Here is a 25790-nt window from a genome sequence, read left to right as displayed (position 1 = left end):
CCACACGTCATGGTTCCGCATACATACTGGCAGGTTCGACTTAAAGACAAAGTAAATAAAACATTATGCAAACATTGACATCTGCCACATTCCACAATAAGTTTTATTAACAGTACAAAAGCTTACTAATTATTTTTCAAGAAAAAATAAAACAAAAGTCACAACTTCCCCAGGTAAAAAAAATGAATGAACCTGATTAAATCATTTCAAAACACTCTCATCTTTACATTTAATTCAAATAGCATCTGTGGTCTTGAAAAGTAGTTTGATACTTTGGTTAAATTCAGTTTCAGATACATTCCCTCGGTATATGATTTCATATACTTGTCTAATATGACCTTTCCCGAAGGAAAATAATACAGTGTAGATATTACATTCATAAATGTTGTTGTACATTAGTAACAACAATTCAAAACAAAAAACTACAGTGTCTTAACATTTCAATTATGTTAGGTAGATTCAGCGGATCAAATGAGCCAAATGTATTTTAACATGCACCGTTTACATCATATTTTTATGAAATGTAACTTCTTCTCCATCAACCCTGTGTTATTCTGTATATGTGAGGTAGGTAAGGCCGTGCGTCCTAAGACCAAACTCATTTACATATCGTTATTGCTATTAGTGCTGTAAGATAAACAGTTCACTAAAAGAAATGCCTGAACCATCGACATCTCCGCTACGTGAAACGGTAGTGCAAGGCTTCGTCCTGAAACTCGTGCTCACTGGTGATGTGCTGAATGACTCCGCCCTCTAGAAGACGTGAGCCGTACGCAACCGCCTCCCCGCTGTCGCTGGCCAATCCAACACTCATCAGCCAGCAAACCAGATCGCTGCCCAGAAACGTCTCTACGGTGGTTCTCTCTCCACACCTGCAGAGCAGAGCACGTGTCACCCACTGCACCCAAACCCCGACAGACGGACAGAAGCAGGCAGCAGACAGACATGATAGTAAAACGAAGACATTTGAACCACAAACAAGAGTCATGCATAAAGCGGAATCGTGCAAACATGTATTAGCGAACAAACGTGTTAAGTGAATCATCTGAATTAGACAAAATCATTCTTGTTACGCACCAAAAAAACACACCAAACACGTAAATTCATGCAAAACTGAAGTTTTCTGAGGTTGTGGAGAAAACAGCCGTGAGGGTCTTTACCTCTTCTTGTTGACCACATCTTTGATGCACTGGTCTCTGTGATATGTGAGGAACTGACTGCAGGTCAGTCTGATCTCCTCAGACGCGGCGGGGCCTGTGACCTCCGGACTCAGACTCTGCCACAGGCTCACTAACCTTTACCAACACACACACAACTTCATGAACTTTACAGTTAAGATCATTCAGTCATATCACAGGAACCTAAACTTTTCTTGATATATAAGGCCTGTTCACACCAAGAACGTACATATATTTGGCAAACGCTTTTATCCAAAGCGACTATACATTTCTGACTATGCGCAATCCCCTTGGATCGAACCCATGACCTTGGCGTTGCGAGCGCCATGCTCTAACCACTGAGCCACCGGAAATAAAATCTAATCTAAAAAAATGAATTCTCACATCCGGTGAGATGGCACCAGGATTTATTCACTCGCTTGCTCATTCGCTCCTTGGTGGACTAACCCTAACCCTTAAATGTATTTATTTATATTTGCCAATCATTTAAATTAAATGTAAATTAAATGTAAATGTTTATTTATATCAATGTTTTATTTTTTTCTTAAATAAAAGCGTATGTTTTAATAAATACAAAATTAAAATGCACAATACACAGTACGTCAACCCAAACTTTTATTCTGGATTAATTGTTTGATAGCGCTAATTTATATATATATATATAATACATAATCGTGATTAATCACATCCAGAATAAAAGTTTGTGTTTACGTAATATATGTCGGTGTACTGTGCATATTAATTTTGTATTCATGAACACATACACATAAATGCATATATTTAAGAATAAAAAATATATATAACAATTAATGACGTTGTTATATTTTAAATTATTGGTAAATATAAATAAACACATACATATACTTGTATATATATTTATGAAATATTGAAATGTATTTATGTTTATAAATACAAGATAAATATGCACAGTACACAGACATATATTATGTAAAAACGAACTTTTATTCTGAATGCGATTAATCGTTTGACAGCCCTAATATATATATATATAGTGATTATATATTGAAAAATTAGGGAAATCTTTACCTCTTTTTGAATGGAGAGATTATCAGATGCTTGTCAAGGCCAAAAAATGCAAATGACATCAAACCCTAAAATGGAAAAGAAATAGAGAAGTATGCATCAGACAGAGAAGTATGTTTCTGTATGCTGTCTGTCTGTAGTATAACACATTATACATTACCTGACCATAATTAGCCACAACACAGAAGAACTGCAGCTCTAGATAAAGCCGACCTGGAACTTTATTAAAGAGCCACCACAGACAACTGAAGAGATTCTGCAACAAAAACAGAAAGTGAGCCTAGGAGGAAGGATTTCATTATAATTTACTTTAACTAACAGTATCAAAGTTTACCATCATATAGAAATGTTGTAAATTGTTAAAATTTCAATCTATTACCATCAGTTTTTACCTCATAGTAATTGTATGGTAAAACAGTATTTTTAAAGAGTAATCTTAATGCCAGCGGGTATAATACGTTTTTTTAACATTTAATACAGAAGTGACTGTGTACTCACAGCGAGCAGACTGACAGTGAGTAACAGACACATCAGCACATGTCTGGTTGTCTGTATGTCCGTGTTCTGTCTGTCTGCTTCTTTCTGTTCTTCTTCCACCAGCAAACAGCCGGTGGATGCACATCTCTGACCGCACTGACCTGAGAACAGCAGTTAACAGTAAACATTAGTAGGGGTGAACCTGAATAGTCGAAGATTCGATGCTTCTATAGGAGGAGCCTGATTCGAATGCCAATCTCACAGTCGAATATTCACAGAGGTGTTATGCAATGGGGCTCATGTCATTTTGGTTACATGGGCAGTGGTGTAGCAGATGGGCACGAGCCGCGCTGGCAAAAATACTATTTATGATGTATAGAAACGGGACATTTTTAGGGATGGGTACAGAATCCCCCTGAAAAATAAATAAAGTAACATAAGCAAAATCACCGCATAGAGCAAGTACGGCGCAGACTTTCAGAGCTTGACATTCTCTTTACTGAAAGTAAGCGTGAGCGTCTGGAGGACGGAGAAAGATTACCCCGGAAAAAAAGTGAAAGAGACTTTTTGAATGTTTAAATGGTAAGATGCTTTATTGCATTCCTGCTTTACATGCATTTATAAAGTCTCTTTATTGGTAGTTCATTGGTAATGAAAGTGCTGAAAAAATAATTCATTATTATCAAGTAGTTTTAAAAATAGTTTTGAGGCGAGATCTGGTCTAGTATTTTATAGCTTTGTTATGTGATGTTTAAGGAAAATTGTCCATTAATTCGACTATTTGTGGCATGTGTTTTGAATATGTTCCCCTGCATTTCAGACATTTTGACTCAACACATTTATTTTGCACATTGTCACTTGAATCTGGCTTATTTCTTTTTTTATTTGTATTATAAATGTATATTCTGTTCTAAATAAATTCTTTAAATTAATGTTTGATTGTTTTTTGGTGCATCAATGTTACGCGGCGCTGTACCCTTGCAATGGTGGATTCACATGGTAAGATGTGGAATTGCCTGCTGTTCACAAAAAGATCAAACATTTTTATCGTCAGAATCGTGCCCGTGGAAGTTGCAGGATTTTGGATGCACGAGAACTGCGCTTTGTCGCTTACCGCATGTTTCCCTTTGAAAATAAAATGAACAAACGCGACTGCCACATACCGTGTGAATCCACCATTAACCAACCGGTGTAATCCCCACATGCACGCACAATCTGAGACAGCAAAGCATGTCCAAACATGAGACTAGCGATTTACACTAACAAACAACACCGAACTGAAAAATAGATGACAAATGCATCCGTCTCATGCACAATGATGAAATAACTGAGGAATATCAAAGTGGACACGATTTACCTGATGATGTAGAGGAACGCTCTCTTGTGCTGGTGATCATGTCCGGCATGGGCTGTACTCGAGCACACTCGCATTCACACATCTGACAGTCTAAAACACACACACGTACGTTATTTGAGAAGCAGTGTTACAGTTGTGGAATCAGTTGCGGTGTCGGTCGTACCGGCGTTGATGCTGCCTGCTGTCGAGGGCTGCTCAATAGTGTTCTGTGTGTTTGTGTCGCAGGCGGGGATCAGATCCTCTTCACTGTCAGACCGCAAGCTGCGCTCAAGCATCTGATGATCCTGCGTCTGTCTGCTGAGTAAAGCAAGAGAGACGCCACACACAGCGATGCTCACACACAACACCACAGACGTGCAGATGACCTGCAACACATTCACAAAAGCATTACAACACCACTACAGCAACAGCAGGAAAATCTCAAGTTTATCTCATAGTTTGGAGGTCGACGTGTTGATCCGCGTGAAGAAGGTTTGGTTTAAGTACCTGTGTCTTCCCGTAGAAGAACGCAGAGTCTATGGTGTCCGGCATTCTCTCTCCTGACAGGAGAACGATGCTCACGACTAACACAGGCAGACTGCAGGTCACACAGACAGAAAACACATCCACCAACACTCCATTTAATTTAAAGAGGAAAACATTGTGAGAGAAAAGTCTTCAATAATGTAAAGTAAACGTGCCGCTCACCCCCAGCCAGCGATGAGAGCCAGTCCAGGTCTGACCTTCACCTCCTCACTTCTCCTCATGAGGAGCATGGACAGACTGATCAGACCTTCACAACACACACATATATACAATTATTGAAACCTCATCATAATAACAAAAAAGTTAATTTGTAATGTCAACTTTTGACCACCGTAACGCCTAACTTCTCAGTTTTGTGTGCATGAAGTTATGTAGAAAAAGTGCTTTCTTAAGTAAGCTAAATGAAGAATGATCTCTACTGGGTGGGTTGCACGAACAAAAATGAGGGATCTAATTTCACTTAAATAGTTAAATTAAATTAATTATTGCACAACAACTGGCAGTGAAAGGATCCAAAGAAATACAGTACATACAAAATTGTGTTTTTATAAACATCATAAAAGCTGTAATTTCTGACTGAATGAAGATTGTGTCTAGTTTAGAAGCAGAGTGTGGCTTTATAAAATATGTATAATATGTATTAACATGTAAACATAATGTAAATTATATTATACAGTATGATATGCATTTTATTTATGTAAATATGTGTTAAATATGCATATGAATGTATTTGCATTTGTATATAAATATACACAACACACACACACATAATATATGAACTGAGGAATGAATTAATTGTGGGTAATGGATCTGACCGTACTATTTTGTGCATACAGGTTTAGGGTTTAAGTTTAGGAATGGCATCATTGAACACTGTGAAACGTAATACAATAATAAAATGTCACTGATTTGACTTGTATGAAAGCAACAGTTACATGTAAAACCTGTGTTAACAGTCGTCGCAGATCGGATGTTTATATTATAATAGTATGTTGTGACACAGGTAGTGTTTATTTATAATTTTTGTCATCATGCAGCGAGACAGGTGATGTTCTCATGACTCACCCGGCCAAACATAAGTGCTGTAGAGAGAAGAGTACAGTAGTGTAAAGCTCAAGACGTGACCCAGGAAGTTCTCGCCCTTCACCACAAAGTTCCATGATATCATACCCACACACGCCAATAACTGCACACAAGACACAAAGAAAATCGATTGACATTCTGTGTGCAATTTCACACAAGCTTCTGTATTCCTTTCGCGTTGTGTTGGCTCACCTGTGCCACAAACAGGTTTACAGTGAACATGTGGGGAACTCTGCAAAACTTACGGCTCAACAGCATGACTGCAACGCTCCACACCTGTGGTGGCAAAAATCACACAGAGCAACCGTGTATTCAGAGTAGGTTTCGGTTTTCAAATACTTTACACTTTCAGTAACAATCTCCAGGAACCAGTTTAACCGCTCTACAACCTGAATATTGTATCAACTTGAATTTGGATCAACACATTTCTGGTTTATCTTTTGAAGCTATACAGAGATCAGAACCACAAGAGGAAGTCAAAGTGCGGTGACTCAACATCTGTGTTCAGCATTCTTGACTAAATCTCTGCCAGACACACACTCAGTGTTTGACTTTCATTGTGAAGCCATCCGAACGTGACAATTCCAATAAGATTAACCAGATTTCCTGATCTGCTGGTAGTTTCCCTGAGCGTAAATCAAAGACTTTGTTCCTGTTTGTTTGTCATCATCACAGATTTCCCACAGCGTGGGAGTTCATTTACTCACGAGACCTGCTGGAACACTGATAAGAACACAGATCTACCTTCATCCCATAATAATCATCTGCGTTACAGCCGTGGTGGCAACACAAACATGTGCCTTCACCCACCGTACAGTTTATCCACGTACTTTTGAGAAAAAGCAGAACAAGAGAAAACTGAAGAAGTGAAAGAAGGGGAAGTGAAAACGGAGAGATCTGTGCGCTCACCAACGCAAAGAGACTGACGATGCTGATGTTGAAGCTGACATTCTGGAGCGCTAAGGCCAGCACCGTCGGGTCCATCCAGGGAATGGTCAGCAGCCAGGCGGACACATACATGATGGGTGCGGAGAGGAACGTGCTGATCACCATCCCTGAGGTCACCTGAGGACGGATCACTAAAGATCAGCATTATAAAATCATGCACAGAAGCTTTGAAAGCACTTAAACATGTCTCGGTATAGAAAACAACAAATCAAACCAAGTGGCATCTGCAAACAAATGCTTATTTAGAACTAACTTTACTTTGACGTTTCTTGGTAAGGACATTCAGAAAGTGTCCAAAGTCCTCATTTGTTATCTGTTGCTTTATCATCTCATCAAAGATAAACATTCTGCTTGATATGCGTGCAGGCTTGTGCATGTGCTAATCTCGACCCATCCAAGTGTCCTCCAAAGTCCCAGCATTCAATGTGTGGGACGCCATTCGTCGTGTCTAAAGATCCGGCTACGCCAGACCAAGTGCCTTTGGTTTGATATTTTGGGTGATATTTAAAACAGGCACATACCACTTCCAGTTCCATGTTGTAGTGGGATGCATAAATGGCCACGCTGGGTGCCGTAGGAAAGACTCCATATAGAAAGGCATAGTTTGACAGACTGCTGTGATTCATAGAGCTGCTGTTTACACGGTCCAGAACCTCAAGCATCTCTCTGCAGATCAAAGGCATCACCAGCCTAAAGAAATCATTGAGAGAAAGCATCAGAAACCTCACCTTCACACTCTTACAACATCTCATCTTGAAACAATCAAGCAAGGTCCACTGATGATGTCACGTAGCTCAATGGCTGTTACAGCATGTGTTTGGCCTTCCAACAACTTATTTTTGATGATGTTTCAAGCCATTTATGTAAATGTCCACTTTGCATGTCAAAGTATGCATGTACACACAGACTACAGGACTACACACAGTCCAACAAAGTTCTCAAACCACACCGTTGACATGCATTACAACTTGACACATTAACGGATTCACAAAACAGAAAAGCAGAAAACTCCTACAAGAAAAAGTTTGGAATGTTTTGAAATCCCGAAAGAAAACTTCTTAAGGCTGTTCTTGAATGTTTCACTCAAGATTGATTTCCAATTATTGAAACAGATGAAGATGTTCTTTTGACATCTTTTGCTCACACTTTGCAATTTCACACCTGTGTAAAGAATGTTTGTCAACAGAACTGTTAACTCTTCTAAATTCTTCAAAATATCTAATTTTGTGTTCAACAGAACCAAAAATTACAATATTTTTCCTATTGTGGCAGTGGATGATGCCCCAGAACTGAAAATCGCTAACATGCTGTGTTCATCGGAACATAGAAATTTAAAGAGGTATGAAACAACCTGAGGGTGAGTAATGATTTAATGTTTTGGGTGCACTGCCCCCTTAAGAAAATATTTCAGAACTTCTTAAGAAAAACATTCTTCCTGCTTACTATGATTTTTCTTAAGAACATTTTTCTCTTTTTGTCTTAAGAACAGTTTTGTGTATCCCGCCCCTGAATCTTAAATATTCCATGCATACTGTTCAAAATAGGATAAAATGATCATTAAACTTAAAATAAATTTATGAAAATATAAAGACGTGTTTAAGCTATCAATTTAATTACAACAATGACTGTATAAGTCTACGCAATCGTTTTTCTAATTTATATATTCGAGTTTCTATATATTTTATTATAACATATTGTTTGCACAGCCTAAAAAATTTACCAAATTAACATTTCACTGTAGGTTGTACACATTTATATTCTCATGTATATATACAATACAGAACATTATCTATTAACGTGTAACACTCACAGTTTAGCAGTGATGAGCAGAATAAGGGCCACAACTGTAGAGCGTGTGAGTTTCTTCAGCTGACCAACCATAGACAGACCCAGATAAAACAGCGCTGTCCCTCCGAACGAGTTTGCCAAACCATCCACAAACTCCTCCATGAAGGCTGGGATCTTCTGTCCCAACAGAAAGTGAGAAATCACCCCGATCACCACCATAAAGACAATGGGGTTCCTGACCACCTGAAGAACCACCAAACCCAGGACCTTCAGTTTGCTCTGCTGCTGATGTTCGCCCGTCCTCCATCTCTGAACCTCACAGAAGGCAAAGCCCAACGGGTTCAGGATCATGAGGGAGACGGGAGCAACCAGGTAGATGTACTGCAGATACTCTGGATGAGTGTTTCGGTATAGAGCTTCAACTGGTGGCCAAAAGAAATCGACATTTGTTAACAAAAAACACTGTCATGCAAACAAGGGAGCATTACGGCATTATGCAGTTCTAGCCATGCATTCAAGACTTTAATCTCAAACTTAACTAACAGGCTGTGCAACACATGGATCATGTTTTCGAGAAAGTGAAAGAGTCGTGTAACTAATACCCTCAAACGCTTCGAGACTTCATGCTAGAATTCATTTGGACGCTGGTTGGTGACACTTAACTGCATTCGTTGAGATAAAGTGTGCTGTCTTTATACTCACCAATGGGGTATCCCAGAGCAAAGTCATTACTCTGTGTGGCGAATATAGAGAACAGGCCGGCCTTTGAGAAGCGGCTCTCTCTGTTTGCCACCAGCAGCGTGATGCCACAGACGAAAAAGAACACAGTCGCTTTCGCCACCAGAATACTGAAGAAAAACGGCCAGATGACGTCTCCAAAGTCCAGAAGCACCATGTTCTTAAAAAGCAGAGCCGGCAGTGCAAACTTAGACACGAAGTTGCCCAGTCCTTTGGCTTGTGTGGCCGAGATGATGTTTGTACGACCGGCCACATATCCGCACAGAATGATGCCGAAACATTCAAGCAGAGCTGGGAAGAGTTTATCTATAGACATGCTGGGTGGGACAGGTGGGACAGGTGGGACCGATCCATTCCGGCTGTTGACAGACAAACCCTCCATTCTGTCGGAACGCAAACTACAAGCCCCTTATAGCAGCTCAAAACTCTAAAAAAAGAAAGAAAGAAAAAGTACCTGTGAGTCATTTTTTTTACATCTTTGGCATGTTAATGTGACACAAAAGCAAGTCAAAAATCATTTAAAGGGATAATTCACCTAAATATAAAAACTGTGTAATCATCCATTCACCCTCTTGTCTTTCAAAATCTGCATACGACTATTTCTTCTGTGGGACACAAAAGATATTTTGAGAAATGTCTCCGTGGTTTTGCGTCAATCCACTGGAAGCCAATGTTTGGTCAAAATATATATGTGTTCTGCAGAAATGTGGAATGACATAAGAGACAAATGATTTTCAAGTATTTATTAGTTAAGATAAGATGAAATTAAATGTAATATATATATAATGTATATGAAATATTTTTGTAATCTATATTTTTCTAACGCACGTGTGTCTGAATCATAGTAAGCGACCGGTATGTACTGTATGTCTGTATGTAACGTTACAGAATATATAATATACCACATCCGTTTATCTTAACGTTTAGCTCTTCACTTAGTTCCGTGTTGTGTTTCTGTTTGTGAGTTGTTGACAGACTCACCGGATCAGCTGATTCCTGTAAATCCCATCCAGCAGCACTATTGGGGCACTGATCCGATCCAGTGTGTGTAAAACTCACAAACGCACGGGTTTAGGTGACCTTGATCCGTCATCTCTGATCCATGTCTACTCCCTTCTGTCTTCTGCTTTGTGTGAGTCCTCCTGTCCAAACATGTGCTTTGCATGTTATCTCACAGCACGCACACACGCGCTGCTGTCATAATGTGATCGCATCATCGCACGCAAGTTTATTTCACCAATCACACATGGCGAAGACTGCGCATGCGCATTTCATCGACTTTTCACGTGACGCTCTGAGCCGAAGCAAAGAGTATTGGATACCAAGAGGAGAAACTCTGGTGCTTTTTGGGAAACAGCGCGGCCGCCATTTTGGGGTGAAAATACCGGATGTGGTTTCTAGAGAAAAAAGTATTTTGTCATCATGTATTATTATCATTCAGGTTAAATTTCAGCTGTCATGTTATTATTTTTGTATCAATGCAGCTGATATCGCGATACCCAAAAACCGAGTCGCTTTCACCCCAAAATGGCGGAAGCGCAGGCCGCTGTTGTTTTTCCATTGAACGTTCTATTGAGTTTCGTCTCTTGGTTTCAAGACTCTTTGGCCAAAGCCAATCTGAGCTGCGCAGACCGATCGAGGTATGACGTCTTACCCAGAGTAAATTTAATGTAGACTAGTTATTTAATCATTTTAACACATAGTCTTTAAACATTTACTATTTAAAAGACATCTAGGCTACTGTCTATAAAGTCGTTTTACATATGAGGATTTCTGTGAAATAAACGCACACCAGAAACAACCATTCCTAACAAATGGAGGGAGGATAGTTCTTCATAGAACATAAAATTCTTGTAATATTTAAATTCGCATCTGCCCCTTTCTAAGGAATATTTGTAGCGTTATGTGAGATTTCTTAAAGCACTTACCTGACTTAAAAAATGCTTTAAGAATTCAATTTGGGATATCACCATATTGACAAAACTAAAATCTTAATACAATATCAGCCAGTACAGTTATTTATAGCACGGTTGTTGTAAAATGGAAAACTAGCCATATGCATAAAAATGTTGAAAAAATGAAATTACAGGCCTGTAAGATGTAAACATTAAATACAATTTATTTTATTTAAAGCTAAAAGTATATAACCCCAACCAACATCAACAGTTTCACGAGTCAAAGGTGACAGTGGCAACTAACCAAAACACAAGAGGAGGGCAGTATATTACCAGCTGTGGATCTGTGCTTTGTCTTTTAAAAGTCTACAACACTTCTACAATTTATTTTGCTACATGTCGTTCTCACCCATAATGAAACCAATCTTCAATGAACTACACATGTTGTTCACAGGTATAAAACACAAGGTGTGACTGATACAATGTAAGAACCATGACCACAGATCACAGTTGAAACAGAAACATACGTAATCATTATAATTTTACCAATCCACTTTTTTTGATCACAGGTCACAATTATGTTTAAAAAAAAGTGGACCTAAATTAGTTTGTGGTACCAAGTATGACTATTAATACTGTGTTACTCATTTTTATCTTAAAAGAGATCATTGGTGCATAATAGTCCTGAATCTGTCCTACAAACATGACTGAATCCTTAAAGTCCTGAATTAAAATGACAATTCTTATTTTTTCATGAAATATTGCAGCGTTTATAGTAAACAGCTTATCAATGAGGGTCATTTTCTTTTTAAATTCATGTACAGTCATAATCCTCAGTTAAAGTGTGAAAATGCACTTCCGCCCTGAAAGGACGATCCATCTGAAATGACGTAAATTAGATGGCTAGGGCGGAGCATCAGTTAACTCCTCCCCTTCAAGTGTCAGTCTACTGCCAATTTAATTTCAAAATCAATGCAACAGCTGTTTTACACATCTAATTCTCAATGAAAAACGCAGGACACACCCACTCATTTTCTCCTTTGAAATTCCTTTCCACTCGGGAAATGTGTCGCAACTTCCGGTTCACAGGGTCTTTAAAGTGAACCACATTGATAAGCTATTTACAATAATTGCAATATTTCATGAAAATCTATAAGATCATGCTGTGGTATTTTTTCAATTTAAAATTACAGACAATTGTCAGAAGTTGCCACACAGCATCTTAAAAAAATATTCTGTATTGTAGAGACTTGAACTATTATGACCTGAGCTGATAGGAAACCATCTAAACAGCCTTCCAAACAAATAATAGTGCAATCCAAGAACCAGAGTTTTACATAATGTACAACATAAAGACAAGATGCACTTTCGTCCAAGCGACATTCATCTAGGAACTGGGGGTAAGGGGGGTGCACCTCTGTCTCTCAGAACTGAAAACAGAAACAAACAAATATCAGGGATGTGGATCAATCGGAAATTAGAAGATTCAATTGGTTGTATGCAAACTGTTGTTGTTCATCTTATCTACTGTAAAAGTTGGAAATATATCATACGTTGTGCTTATTATGAACAGCACATAATGTACATTTGTGACCCTGGATCTCAAAAGAAGCAGAGGGACATTTTTAGAAAATGTATGAAAAATACATTGTATGGGTCAAAATTATAGATTTTTCTTTCATGCCAAAGACCATTAGGATATTAAGTAAAGATCATGTACCATGAAAATCTTTTGTAAATTTCCTACTTACAGTATAAAAACTTTATTTTTGTGAGTGGATGCCCTGCCACAGTGACCCAGATTAACAACTTCAAAGGCAATTTCTCAATATTTAGATTTTGTTGCACTCTCAGATTCCAGAGGTTTAAACAGTTGTATCTCAGACAGATATTGTTCAACTCATACAACAATAGAAATCTTAATAATTCAGCTTTCAGATTATGTAAAAATCTAAATTTTGAAAAATTGAGACTGGTTTTGTTGTCCAGGTTCACATTTGAAACAGCAAATAAAATTAAAAAGTCTTGATATATTATAACGCTACATTAAATGCACACACCTTTGCCTCCGGCCTTGCTGGGGTAAGACTTAAGGAATGGCAAATATGGCTCTGGAGGAGGTAATTCAGAAAGGGGATGGAACGAAAACCTCATCCCCCATTCATCTGTATGACAAGAAAACAACTGAATACTGTATGTTCAATAGTCACACACTGTAAATGAAATATAAAATGTAATGTAAATGTTTAGTGAGTCTGTGAATAGACTTCAGCGGCAGTTCTACCTGTGGCAAGAGGCGGAGGACACTGAAAGCCATTCAGCGTGTCAGGGGGTGGTGGAGGTGGAAAGCCAGATGATCCAGGGCGGTCTGGGGGTGGAGGGGGTCTGCCGGATCCACCTGGTCGCCCTGGAGGAGGTGCCGGAGGAGGAACCCCGCCTCTGTTTCCTGGTGGAGGTGGAACAGGACCTGGAGACCCGCAGCAAAAAAATGACTCGTATTCAGAAGTTACAGATTTAATAAGTTACTGCATTACAGGAATGACCCCCCCACACACCTGACCGTACAGATGGACTCCGGCCTGTTGGAGGAGGCGGTGGGCGCGAGTCATTGGACGGCGGGGGCAATGGGTTGGAGCGTCCAGACGGTGGCGGAGGAGGGTGACTGTTTCGTGGAGGGGTTCTAGAGCTCGGCTCATCTCTGGATGATGGGGGGATGGGCGGCAGGCTCCCTCTTCCTGGAGGTAGAGCTGGAGGTACATTACCCGAAGGTCTCTGTGGTTTGTTGTCTGCCGAAGGTGGTGGCGGCAGCGGTGGTCCATCCCGAGAGAAAGATGGTCTTTGACTGCCTGTGGGTGGAGGAGGTGGGAAGTCATCTGAGGACCTGCCGGGGATTGTGGGTAATGGTGGACGGCCACTTGCGGGCATAGGTGGTGGGGGAAAGGAAGCTTCCCTCGGGGCTGGAGGAAGGCTGGGACGTCTGCCCGGCTGGCTGGGGGGCTGTGTGGAAGGCGGTCGACCTCCTCCCGGCAGGGGTGGGGGGCCGCCAGGAAAGCCGTGCTGTGGTGGGCGAGCAGAAGGAGGTACAGGTGGGGTGCTGGTTCTCCCAGGTGAAGGTCGTCCAGAGGTTGGGACCGGGGGTCTGCTTCCACCTGAGTTTCCGGGTGATGGGAATCTGCCGCCTGTGGGAGGCATCGGGGGTCTTACTGTGTACAGTAAAAAAAAAACAAGGCAGATTGTATTTTTAATTCAACAAATTTAGATTTCTGCTTTTAGATTAATCACATGAAGAAACATTAAGAGTCATATTTTTTTATAAATAATACGATTTTTTAATAAAAAAAGGCCACTTTTCAGTATTTATATTATTTTGTATGCTTTAACATGGTCTTTAAGAAAATTAAGCTTGTTCTGGTCATTACTGTAATGTTTAATGTGAAAAAACGGGTTATGGCATGGTACAATATCTTTGACATTGAAATCAACTTTCAATACAATTAAAGCTACTGTGATGCATAAATACTTCAAAATGTTATTATTTGTATATTTCTATTTCATTAATGATAAGTCCTAAAACGGACTTTTTTTAACATCCAAACTATCTTTCTTATACATTTGCAGTTCTTTATGTACAATAATTTCTAAAATATTTATATGATTTGAATGATCACCATTGTTGTCTCTGCTGCCTGATTTTAGCCGAGGCATTCCACCTTGAAACAGACCACCCAGTCCACCTGGAGCTCCACCCCCTCCTCCACCTCCACCTCCTTCCCCTTTGGGCTCTGTATAAACAAAAATATCATAAAACAACAATAAACTTAAGACCATCATCATTATTACTATTGCTTTAAACTGGCTCCCAAAAGTAAATTCCAAGTAAAGATTTTTTGTGATTATTGTGGTTTAAAAAGTGTATTGTTATGTGAAATGAGTAGATGAAAACGCACTGTCAAGTGTTGGTGCGCTACGATCATTGGTGACTGTTTTCTTCAGCCGAGCTCCTTTGCCGATGTCAGAAAGTAAAGCATTTCTCCCCTGCTGCTGAGAACGGTTCAGAGGCGGCTTCTCTGTGTTTGCCTGTGGAAATACATGTCAACATACGAAGGCCTATTTTGCGATGAAAGTGGATTAATAAACCAAATTATTTTACTTCAAAGTGTTAAAAAACAAAACAGATCCGGTAGGGTAAGGTTTGAGATATTAGATCATTTGTAACAGGTGTGCCTCACAAGGGTTGTTGCTAGAAGGGATACAGCTACATATATATACAGGTAATAAACCCCGCCCTCTCCAAATGGTTTAGGAGCCAAACGGTAAAATCCAATTACACTTCAAATTCATTTTTTCCAAAGAAGTTTTCTGTTATTTTACTCAGTTTTTAATCACGTTGATTGCCCAGGGGCCCTTGACTACCATGAGCCCGAGGGGGTCCTGGGCTTCAAGGTTGCTCCACCCAGTTTGGAACAGAAAACCCAACAACAATGAAAACAAATGTTTATCTATCTTTAATATATGGGCCCCATAGCCTATACAAGTTCTATGTGGATACCCTGTAAAAATGAAATCATCAACAAATCATGGCAAAAGATGTTTTTATGTTATCTTTAACTTTGTTATTTAAATTAGAGAACATTTAAATAGCATTTTCTGAATCTTTTGTTGATAATTGATGTTTACAGACATGTGTCACAGGGGCATTTTAAGGGTGAGACATCATGTTTTATTTATGTGTTGCATTACATACGTGTATATGTGACAGTTAATTAAAGTTAATTTGGTCCTTTGTTGATTTTAGCTGTGTAGCTTATATTAGACTTCTATAAACCCTGTACAGATTATTTTTAGCGTAGCGCAAGCATTTGACGCAGAGCGAGAATGGTTTTAATATTCAACATCATTTTAACTTTCACTTTCTATAACTGTGCATGTGCAGCTAAGAAAAAGAACTGAAAAATTGTGGGAGGGGGGCCCTTGGAGGTAACTGGCCCGGGGCCCTTTGAAGTCATAATCCGTCCCTGAATAGGGGCAGCACCTTGATCCCTCACTGCACTTCGTGCTCATTACTGCGCATACTCTGGCTGCGTCCGAAATTGCATTCTGTGACAGTACGTACTGAATTTGAATAAGTACCTACGTGTCCCAAATCGCTCACTTACGCACTATTCTACTCCTTTTGTAGTATAAATAGTGTGAGTAGTACGTTCACATTGAAAATCCTCAAAGAAGAAGTGTACTGTAAGTACCCGGACGATGCACTTTTTCAACCGAAAATATGAAGTGTGGAACTCTGGACACTTCACGCACTCAATGGTCGCAGTTTCGCTAACGTAGCAGAAGGGAGGTGGGGCTATCAGACACAAAAATGTCCTGATAACGCTTCAATCTGTTGATGCAACATGATGAAAACTACATTAAATGAACAATGCACAAGTATATTTTTATTCACACGCATTGTGACGTGTGATTGACGTCATTGGCGCTCGTCTGGGAAACCGATATACTTCCGGTTAGTATAAAACCGTTTAGTATTCCATCCGGGACGATACTACTCTTCTGAAATTCATATACTAGATGGTTGAGTGCATAGTGATTAGTTTAAGTGCGATTTGGGTCACAGCACATGGTTATGGTCATGTGACTCGTATGCTCTTTGACCTATGAGGTATTAACATCAACCTACACGTGAGCGTTGATAAAAACATAATTTAGTTACAGGAAATTTATTTATTGGCACTAACATTAAAATCGTACATCCGTCTGTTGTTTTGCTTAACATGTCAGCTCCCATTGTCTGACCTTTTACGCTCAATTTATTGCAATGGTATGAAGCGGCTGTGGCGACACTCTATGGTTTGTAATAGTACCAAAGTCCATTTGTCTATTTACATTTGACATTTAGGCATTAGGCAGATGCTATTATCCAAAGCGACTTATATTGCATTATCCTATACATTTATACATAGGTATGTGCAATCACCTGGGATCGAACCCACAACCTTGTGTTGTTAACACAATGCTCTTACCACTGAGCTACAGGAAAGTCTATGGAACAAATAACGTGTGTGAGAGAGAAAGACAGATGAGTAAGTGTCTCATACCACTGATAAGGTTGGAGGAGGTCCGGGAGGTGGTGGAGGAGGAGGTCCAGGCATCTCTTCTTTATTGTTGTTTCTTATTTTACTTTGCACCTACAAGACTGAGTGCACACAGAAACAAACCTGTTAACAACAAATCGAACAACAACTAACCTATTGAAGACATCTGCTGGAGATAGTTTATCTCAGTGCAATGTCTAATTTAATTTGGTCATTCCCTGTATGCCCCTAATAGACAGCACAGTACTTTACAGCTCTGCAAAAAAACTCTGTATGTGTATGTATCATGTAATGTATTGTAAAGGTGATGATGTAATGAGGTCGCAGGTGTGTTTCCAGAATTATTTAGAACACCTTCGCTCACAAATCAGCCAACCTACATGTGTATGTAAAATAAGGCCAGTTGTAAAATCGAGTGGCAATGTTTTCAGGACCTGAATGCTGATGTTCATGACTGTGGATGTTATAGTCCTAGGCAGTCAAATCACAGCATGGTGTGTTTCTTGTGTCTTTTTTTTCAGAGCAACTTTAGACAGATACTGACATTCTTACACAAACTTCCTGAACAGCTTCTGAAAAACCACAGAAGCCTCAGAGAGCAGTCGCTCCATTGACATTAAGATATATATATATATATTCCATATCGCCTTACACAGGGCTGTCACGGTATTTTGGACACTTAATTTTTCAGATGTGTATGATTTGTGGCACCATTGCTTTTTCAGAAGAACTTTAAAATGTAAAAAAATGACATAGAAGTCCAATGATAGAACGCACAGACTGTAGGACTGTTGTAAAGTGTTGTTAATCTGCCTTTCAGCTGATCACACTTAGCCTGACAACAAAATACAGTAAATATATAAGAAACTGAGAAACCAAGAGATAATGAGTAATAAATAGTTGTATTACCAAATGTTGTATGGTTAACCGTCCTCACGTTCTGTTAAAGTAACATGTTGCCAGATCTGCCAGACAAAGACTAACAGAAAATAAACTAAAAAACTCCCAAAAGGTTATATTTTATAAGACCACAAAAACTCAAATGCCTGTAACTGAGCATTAATTTTACAAATAAAGTGCCGGGCTTTATGAGCTAAAGACCAAACGGGCAATTCCATGAAAATGTCTACCTTACCATTAAAAAAGAGTTTTCACCAGCGGTTTTTACTATGGTAACAGCACAGGTTTTAACATTTGGTGTTTCAAATACCCATGTGAGATCTCTCTTCAAATTTGAAAGCTTTTGTTTTATTTTAAGTGCATGATTTTTCATAGTCAGGTTAGTGCCATTTTCAGGATTGTCACATCCATAACGCTACAATGGACACAAGACATTTAATATAAAGTAACTATTTTATGTTCTATAAAGAGGTATCTCTTCTCCATTCATTGGGTACTGCTTCAAGATTTTATTTTACAGAAATCACACAAAGTTTATCGTCTTCCAAAAACTGAATTCTTTTTTTATCACATCCATAACGCATGTTTATTTCCCTTTTTTTGAATAGATTTCTTTTCATAGACTGATATTTTCTGATCTCTTTAGATCAACAAGGGTTCCGTAAAATATAAACAGATGGTTCAATATAATCGTAACAAGTTCATTCTCTGAGCATTTTTATGTCACATCCACAACACAAAATGTCCCGTCCATAACGCTGGAAATGGCCATATATCAAGCATTAAAAGCGGTAAAAAATAAATGAACATGGCAACACTTCAGAGGAGCGCTCCATGATACAGCCTATCGAGAACAAACAAAACAAAGCACGCCTGTCAGCAGTAGTTTAATTTAAATTAAAGTAAATTCTCTAGCCGAAAAATAGCAGGCTTATATTCTTATTTACAGCTGCAAAACGTTAGAACAGAGTTGCCAGTGTGTCAATCATAAATTAATCCGTGACTGACTATACCTGATCCGTACACACGTGGAATGAAAATTTAGTGAGTTCACTCAACACGATGAAAGACACCAGGCTCACTGGACTTGCACTAATGAAAATTTAACCTGAGTTTAAAATGAACTGCAAGGAGGTGCATAAACAGGGAGGAGGCGATTAAGCTTCAAACAGCTATAAGCAATGTTTATCTCATATATATATCTTATATTAAAAACATTTTTCTGGCATTTCTTGAGTATTTGTTATTTGCATGTGTGAGAACTTTATATTGGGTGGGGGATTCTGTGCGTACCCTGAGATAAAATCCTGCAGGTGCCCCTGGATCTGACTGTTCCACAGGGGCGGACTGGCCATCTGAACGGACACTTGGGCCGCTCAGATAGACGTATTATAAATTTGAATGCACGTAACACGAATGCAGAAGACACGTATGCATCCCAGCCCTCCCTGGACATACTTAAGCAAGTAGCCCCCCCCCTCGACAGAAATGGTGTAGGGCCTATGTGGGCCAAAACCGCCAGAGCCGATTTTTCTTCCCAGTCTAACCTTGCTGTTCCATCACTGTAACATCATGCAAAGACCTTTAAACTGTGAATATGGTGATGGGTCACACAGCTGTTGAATACATGTATCTAGTGCACAAGTAGCTTTATAATTCATTCTGACTAGTGCAGTAATAAAGAAAATGCCATTTTGTTTATATAGAGTTTATGGCCCGGTTTCATATACAAGCCTTAGCCTAAGCCAGAACTATGCCCTAGTTAAATTAGGCTATTTAAGTCGCATCTATTAAAACGCTGTCGAAAAAAAAATTACGGACATGCATCTTGAAACAAAACAATGGCAATGACATATTTTGGCACCCCAACTTGTAAGTCTTGTAACTTATAAGCGTCTCCTAAATGACTAAATGTAAATGTAAATATTTTGAAGATCTAAAGCTGTATTTGTGATCTTAAATCGTTTGCATTTTAAAAATATGTCTTATTTCTCTTTGTCAATCATTCTATGCAATGCACTTTGAAAAGCCTTCTGTATGAAATTTCCTTTATAAATAAACTTGCCTTTTTGCTATTATTAAGACTTTTTTCTTTTTTTAATTCAAATATTTGCATTCAGATACGATTTTCCAGTTCTCCGGGACAGCTGTAATTTTTAATGTGCATTAAAAGCATGTTTTTAAAAGTTAAAGGCATTAAAAGGGTTTTTTCTCTTATAGATTACTGCTACATAAAATACTAAAACGATACCCAAATACACTAAAACAAACATGTTTATTTCTGTCTTTTTCAGAAGCTGTGTGAAAACCAAGACTTGGTTGCATTTCCTCTATTGAGTTGAGTTTCCTTCTGTGGTGAAACGCTGTCAAAAACATGAAGTACATGAAGTACAAAGTACATTAAACAAGAAACACCAACTTTATGTTCACAGGCCTTCATCAGAACATCTCTCTCATCATTCCCTCAGCAGCTATACATCATCATTTACACAGACAGAAGAGAGAGTCACGTACCTGTGTCTGATCATCTCAAGGCACCCGACCCAAAGTTCTGCACGGCGATGAACTCCACTTCCTGTCTCCGGCTGCAGACCAATCAGAGATCTGACTGTTGCTTCAAAGGCTTGTCATGCAACTCAATTGAGCTGCACAGCGACTGCGACCGCACGCGTTTCCTCATGCACATGTATGTGAAAGAGTGAAATTAGTCAGTCAGGAGGTGTTATGAACTTAAGCAGAACAGGAACTAAATGACTCATCTTGAGAAAAATAGAACTGACCGTCGTCCTGTACAGACCAGCCATTAGTTATTATAGTGCAAATATATTTACATAAGTAACAATAATGGATTTAACACACACTTAAAGTGATTGTTCACCCCAAATGTAAAATACTCTCATCATTTACTCACCCTATTGACATTTCAAATGTTTCTTCTGCAGAACACAAAGAAGATATTTTGAAGAAGTTGATAGCAGAAAACTGTTGGTCCCCGTTGACCTTAATTTGGTTTTGTGTCTATACGATATAAGTCAATGGGGACCAGCGGGTTTTAGTTAATATCTTCTTTTCTGTTCTGCAGAAGAAAGAAAGCCATACATATATAATAAGGGTGAGTAAATGATGACAGAATTTTCATTTTGGTGTGAACTATGCCTTTAAAAACAAAGTAACTGTGCAGCTATTTTGTCTCTTCAAACGTATCTTCAAATACGTCAGTGCCATTGTTTTTTCTCAAGTAATGTTATTTTATAATGCATTTTATTGGCGTGGCTTAAATATAATAATTTAACTAGTCCTGGTTTGATCTAAGTCTTGTTTGTAATACTGTATATCGGGCCATTATCCCCCAATGTTAAATATGTGGCTATCCAGTAGTTTGAGAGTTATGACGTGTTTCACAAGAGCAGGTGTTTAAAGGGCACACCAGTGTTGACATCTCTAAACCAGAAAACCTCCGGTTCCAACCCATCCGCCTCAGCAACTGAGCCACTCTACCATGACCTACACTACTACCAAAAGATTAGGGTCACTTTCAAGAATAATTATAATCTCATCTAAACTATGGAATGGCAAAAATGTAATTTTGGAATTATGTTGTGAATGATGTCATCCTCTTCTGTGTCAATATACTTTGTCTATAATATGCAGACGTCCTATCTTGTCATTAGCTGTTTTTTCCTTATTATTTAAAGTCCTGCATTTTAACCTTTTTTAAATTGAAGCTTTCTTAAGATAGAAATTAACATGCGGGCAAAGTGATGTTTGTCTACAAAAATAATTAGCGGCATTTAAACAAACACCATCAGAATAAAAGGCCTTAAATCTCAAGAGAAACAACACAAGTGACCCCAAACCTTTGTGTACATCGTATGGTAAAAATAAATAAGTAACTGAGATGAAAAACAGAGGTTCATGTATGCTTTAGATATATCACGAGAAAGTCTTAATGATGTGCAACATGTTTGTGTGGTTTTTCTTAGACAATTGTCAAATAGTATGCAATTCCTCTTTTTCTGATGGACAGAAGTTACAAGCTAAACACAGCATGGATACAACCAGCTTTACAGTATCAATACCATGGTTATCAGTACTATGGTCCTTTAAATACTCTATGAAACCATGAAGTTACCAAGATTTCAATAGAAATGTAATAATAGGAAAACTTGGTTTTATAGTATTAATAAAATGCCTCTGGTAGTAGGAGAACAGTGTTTGTCAGGTCTCAGGTTCTAAATGAAACATCTGTCCGTTATCATAAATCAGTCATTGATTTAATTTCTTCAGAGGAGGAACAGCAGGGGGCAGCAGTGAGTGAGAGGATGTTTCTGGTTTTCTGTAAGACTGAGTATGTGCTGATGGTGTAAACGTCACAATTTTGCCTCATGCTTTTCATTCACTACTTGACTAATACACTTAAAATTAAACATCTCATACATTTATTTATAAAATGATTATATCGTCATCAGATTAACCATAAACATATCTGAGATGTTAACTGGCAGCCGGATGCCACTTCCTGAATTACAGTACAAAGTTATGTGTAGCCTACTGTTGTTTGAAACGTTTACTGTTGCATACTACATGCTGGCACTATTTACTGTAGGCCTATACTGTACATGTTTCACACTAGCATTCTGAAGAAGGAAAATGATGGCAAGGAGAAGAGAGACAAAATGAGGACAACGTGAACCCACATAGACAACTCTGCCAGGAGCCTGGCATATCACCCCCTACCACCCTTGGTGCCAGCCAACCAGAGATTTACCACAGCCCACAGACACACGACCCGTCGTCACGGAGAAAAGTCTTGGGTATGTGTGTGCATATCGTCAGACAGACCTCGATTAAGAGCATAATACAGAATCATATGCATTACAAAAATACAATACAAATGTGAAGCCACAGAACACATATCATTACTGTGAATATACAGTGTTAAAACGAAATATGGCCTATATTCTATTTTATTATTAAACATACATTGTATATTTTCAATGGTGTTAAAAACAGCAAAGCAATGCATCATTGGGGGAGGGTGATAAATGTAGGCTATAAACTTATTTTTAAAACACTAACGTTTCATGCATTTACATTTATGCAGAAATAATAAACATTAGGTTAATGAAAGATTTTGCTCTTTTGTCATCAAAAAACATGACAAATGGTTTCAGAGGGCAGTTTGTGGACCTTTGTTTCTGACCAAACAACATGATATTAGAAGATCAAAATAATTAGTTGTACTTAGGCTATATATCAATTTGGCAAACAAAATAGACGTAAATTGTAGGTTACAAAATAAATAATTTTTCTTTACCGTTGAATAGAAGGGATTAAAGTTCACATTAACCATCAACTGTCAATCATCTATGTGTCTTGTGAAAATGTAGCACAGTTGAGAAACATTGACTGGTGGTTACACACATCTGAAGACAGTGACCTCTGCTGGTGGGGAGTTGTATTACAAGCAGATGTTCGATTACCACCAAAATTCACAGATGATGAGAATTCACGTTTTTGTTTTGTTGTTGATCATTCTTTTAGTTTGTGAGTTGAGGTGAGTGTTGTTAAAACTCTCTGTGATACTAGCAACTATCTCTGTAATCTGCTGTAAATGTTTTTTCCTCATTATAATACTGTTAAAATGATACTTGTGACAAAATACTGTATGCAGTGATCGAAACATTATGCAGCATGCTCAAATCTGGGAGTTATAGGAAACATAATTTTAATTCATTACACTGTGAATTATATAGTGACTTGTATTTTTACTTACTAAAACATATATTGTGTTGTATTTGACAGTAAAATAACAACATTGTAATACAAGATTTTAGAGATATTCAGCGTAAATATTCATACCTTTACCTTCAAAAACTACATTTGACATTGAGCGTTTCACCATTCATTATTACAAATTTACAGTATGTGTTATAGCGAACAAAAATGTATATCGTAAATCATAAGTACATAAATGAATATGCATGTAAATTTACAGATGTTTACTTCATCCCAATTACAAGCAATTCAATGAAACGTACAAATTAAATCACATTTATGAAAAAGGTGTGATTATTTTTTTGTAAAATGAAGTGTTTCTATTATGTGGATGAAAAAAGTACACTTTTATATTGAATAAATGTGATTGTCTGAGGCTGAAAGAACAAACAATTGCAGCGTTTTTTTAGTAAACTAATAATGACAAAGCCATCTATTACCCTTACTGTACAAGGATTTAGTTTTCCATCGTAGCGTTTCTTATGGCTAACAGTGTATCTGCAAAGACACATGCGGAATATAAATGCGGGTGCACACACAGGGTGGAAAATTGTGTGTCCTATTCCATTACTCCACAAAGGTGATTGACTGCATTGCTTTAGATTTGGTTTCCCAGATTTCACAGCTGCTCGCCTCCTACCAGCTCCACACACCCACTGCCCTTGATCCCACACCTTCCTAAACCACAATAACACCGGCCCACCCTTCACAGTAAAATTACCTGCCAAGCCCAAAATCTGGAAGATCAACCCCCACCCCTGTGCTGTGTAAAATCCTCCCCCATCCGGCCGAAATGGTGCTGGAGCGAGCCAACCGCAGTCCACTCATCGTCCATTCATCTTACTTAGGGCCGGACTGTCAGATTTGGCAACCTCTGAATTAAGAGACATCAGTACCCCGTCCGCCCCCCCGCGTGAAATCCAGCCCCCCGATTGCCACCCCTGCAAATATTAAAGCTATTCGACCTTGACTGAGGACAGGAGACCCCCACTGAAAGAGTCAAACACGCAGCTTTCCACAAGAGCCCTTTACATCCCAGCAGGAGCAAACCGACCGCCCTTCTCCTAATCTGCTTCTTACACTTGATTACCGGCCTTTTAAAAGCTCTGTCGAAACACTGGGACCACGCTGAACATCTGCTACCGACGTGCTGGGAGAGTTCCATCTTCCAAACATCAGCTTCAGCTCTGTGCATTACAGCTCGGTCTGTGGACGCCGAAGTGAATTACATTACTTTGTTGTTTGATTTTCTGGCATTAAGGTTACAAATACGTCACGAGGATATTCCATTATTTAACTGTTTAATCTCAATGAATCATTTTCATTGTTTTTCCCAACCTGCATTATTTCCTGAGAATGACCCATATATGCAAGAGTCGACAGAGGAGAGTGTTTGAGGTCACTGGAAAACCATTTCAATATTTATGTCTTTTGAGAGAGCGCTGTGTGGAAATCAGCCCACATACGTCACTTATTTCACAGGTCAAATACAAATACATATCCTGTGAAATTGTGATTTATTATTGTGCTCAAGTCGTGGTGTGTGTATGTGTGTGTGTACGTGTACGTGTGGTTCCAGCACTGTGGGATCATGAGTGGTGTGGAAAGCACATTTTAATGCAGTGCCCGACTCATTACTAATAGAGATGAATTACTCATCTATACAGGAACTCTCTCAATAAATGATTGTCTTTTGGTGTATTTTGTCTAAAGGCACTGCTGTGAATCTGAGGTGGAAATATAAGTAATCTATTCACTCTGGAGACTGAAAATGAAAATATGTTTCTAGGTAAAACTCTTATGATTGTTCCATTCTGTGAACTACGAACAATATTTATCCCAAATTTCTAATAAAGAATATTGTTTCAATTTGCATGTATTTGCTGAAAATGAAAACTGGAGAAACAGGTGAAAATAACAAAAAAGATGCTCTGTATTTTTCCAGACCTCAAATACTGCAAAGATAACAAGTTCATATTCACTT

General features: G+C 38.6%; 2 protein-coding genes across 5 annotated transcripts; both read right to left on the bottom strand.

Annotated features, from left to right (window-relative positions):
* Nucleotides 1-85: 85 nt before the first annotated feature.
* On the bottom strand, nucleotides 86-10354 carry gpr155a (G protein-coupled receptor 155a). 4 transcript variants are annotated; one of them, XM_056754823.1, is made up of 17 exons: nucleotides 10120-10353; nucleotides 9674-9834; nucleotides 9103-9565; nucleotides 8423-8822; nucleotides 7134-7302; nucleotides 6574-6729; nucleotides 5857-5940; nucleotides 5647-5767; nucleotides 4744-4828; nucleotides 4543-4633; nucleotides 4220-4421; nucleotides 4057-4146; nucleotides 2721-2860; nucleotides 2383-2478; nucleotides 2226-2290; nucleotides 1161-1295; nucleotides 86-872 (listed from the first exon to the last, which is right to left on the bottom strand). In XM_056754823.1, exons 3-17 carry the CDS (start codon nucleotides 9518-9520, stop codon nucleotides 680-682), a joined length of 2445 nt encoding a protein of 814 aa, XP_056610801.1. In that variant the 5' UTR covers nucleotides 9521-9565; nucleotides 9674-9834; nucleotides 10120-10353; the 3' UTR covers nucleotides 86-679. The 4 variants fall into 4 exon arrangements, with proteins under 4 accessions (XP_056610801.1, XP_056610799.1, XP_056610800.1 ...); XM_056754821.1 differs by having other exon boundaries at nucleotides 9674-9743; XM_056754825.1 differs by having other exon boundaries at nucleotides 730-898; nucleotides 9674-9743; nucleotides 10120-10354.
* Nucleotides 10355-11769: 1415 nt separating this feature from the next.
* On the bottom strand, nucleotides 11770-20719 carry wipf1a (WAS/WASL interacting protein family, member 1a). Its single transcript, XM_056755915.1, has 8 exons — nucleotides 20543-20719; nucleotides 17132-17229; nucleotides 14981-15110; nucleotides 14702-14815; nucleotides 13589-14236; nucleotides 13318-13500; nucleotides 13094-13198; nucleotides 11770-12463 (listed from the first exon to the last, which is right to left on the bottom strand). The coding sequence occupies exons 2-8, from the start codon at nucleotides 17183-17185 to the stop codon at nucleotides 12417-12419; spliced, it is 1281 nt and encodes a 426-aa protein (XP_056611893.1). The 5' UTR covers nucleotides 17186-17229; nucleotides 20543-20719; the 3' UTR covers nucleotides 11770-12416.
* Nucleotides 20720-25790: the final 5071 nt, after the last annotated feature.

The sequence above is a fragment of the Triplophysa dalaica genome, chromosome 8 (genome assembly GCF_015846415.1).
Source record: "Triplophysa dalaica isolate WHDGS20190420 chromosome 8, ASM1584641v1, whole genome shotgun sequence".
NCBI lineage: Eukaryota > Metazoa > Chordata > Actinopteri > Cypriniformes > Nemacheilidae > Triplophysa > Triplophysa dalaica.
The sequence above is the reverse complement of the archived record's forward strand: the minus strand, read 5'-3'. Positions and strand labels throughout refer to the sequence as shown.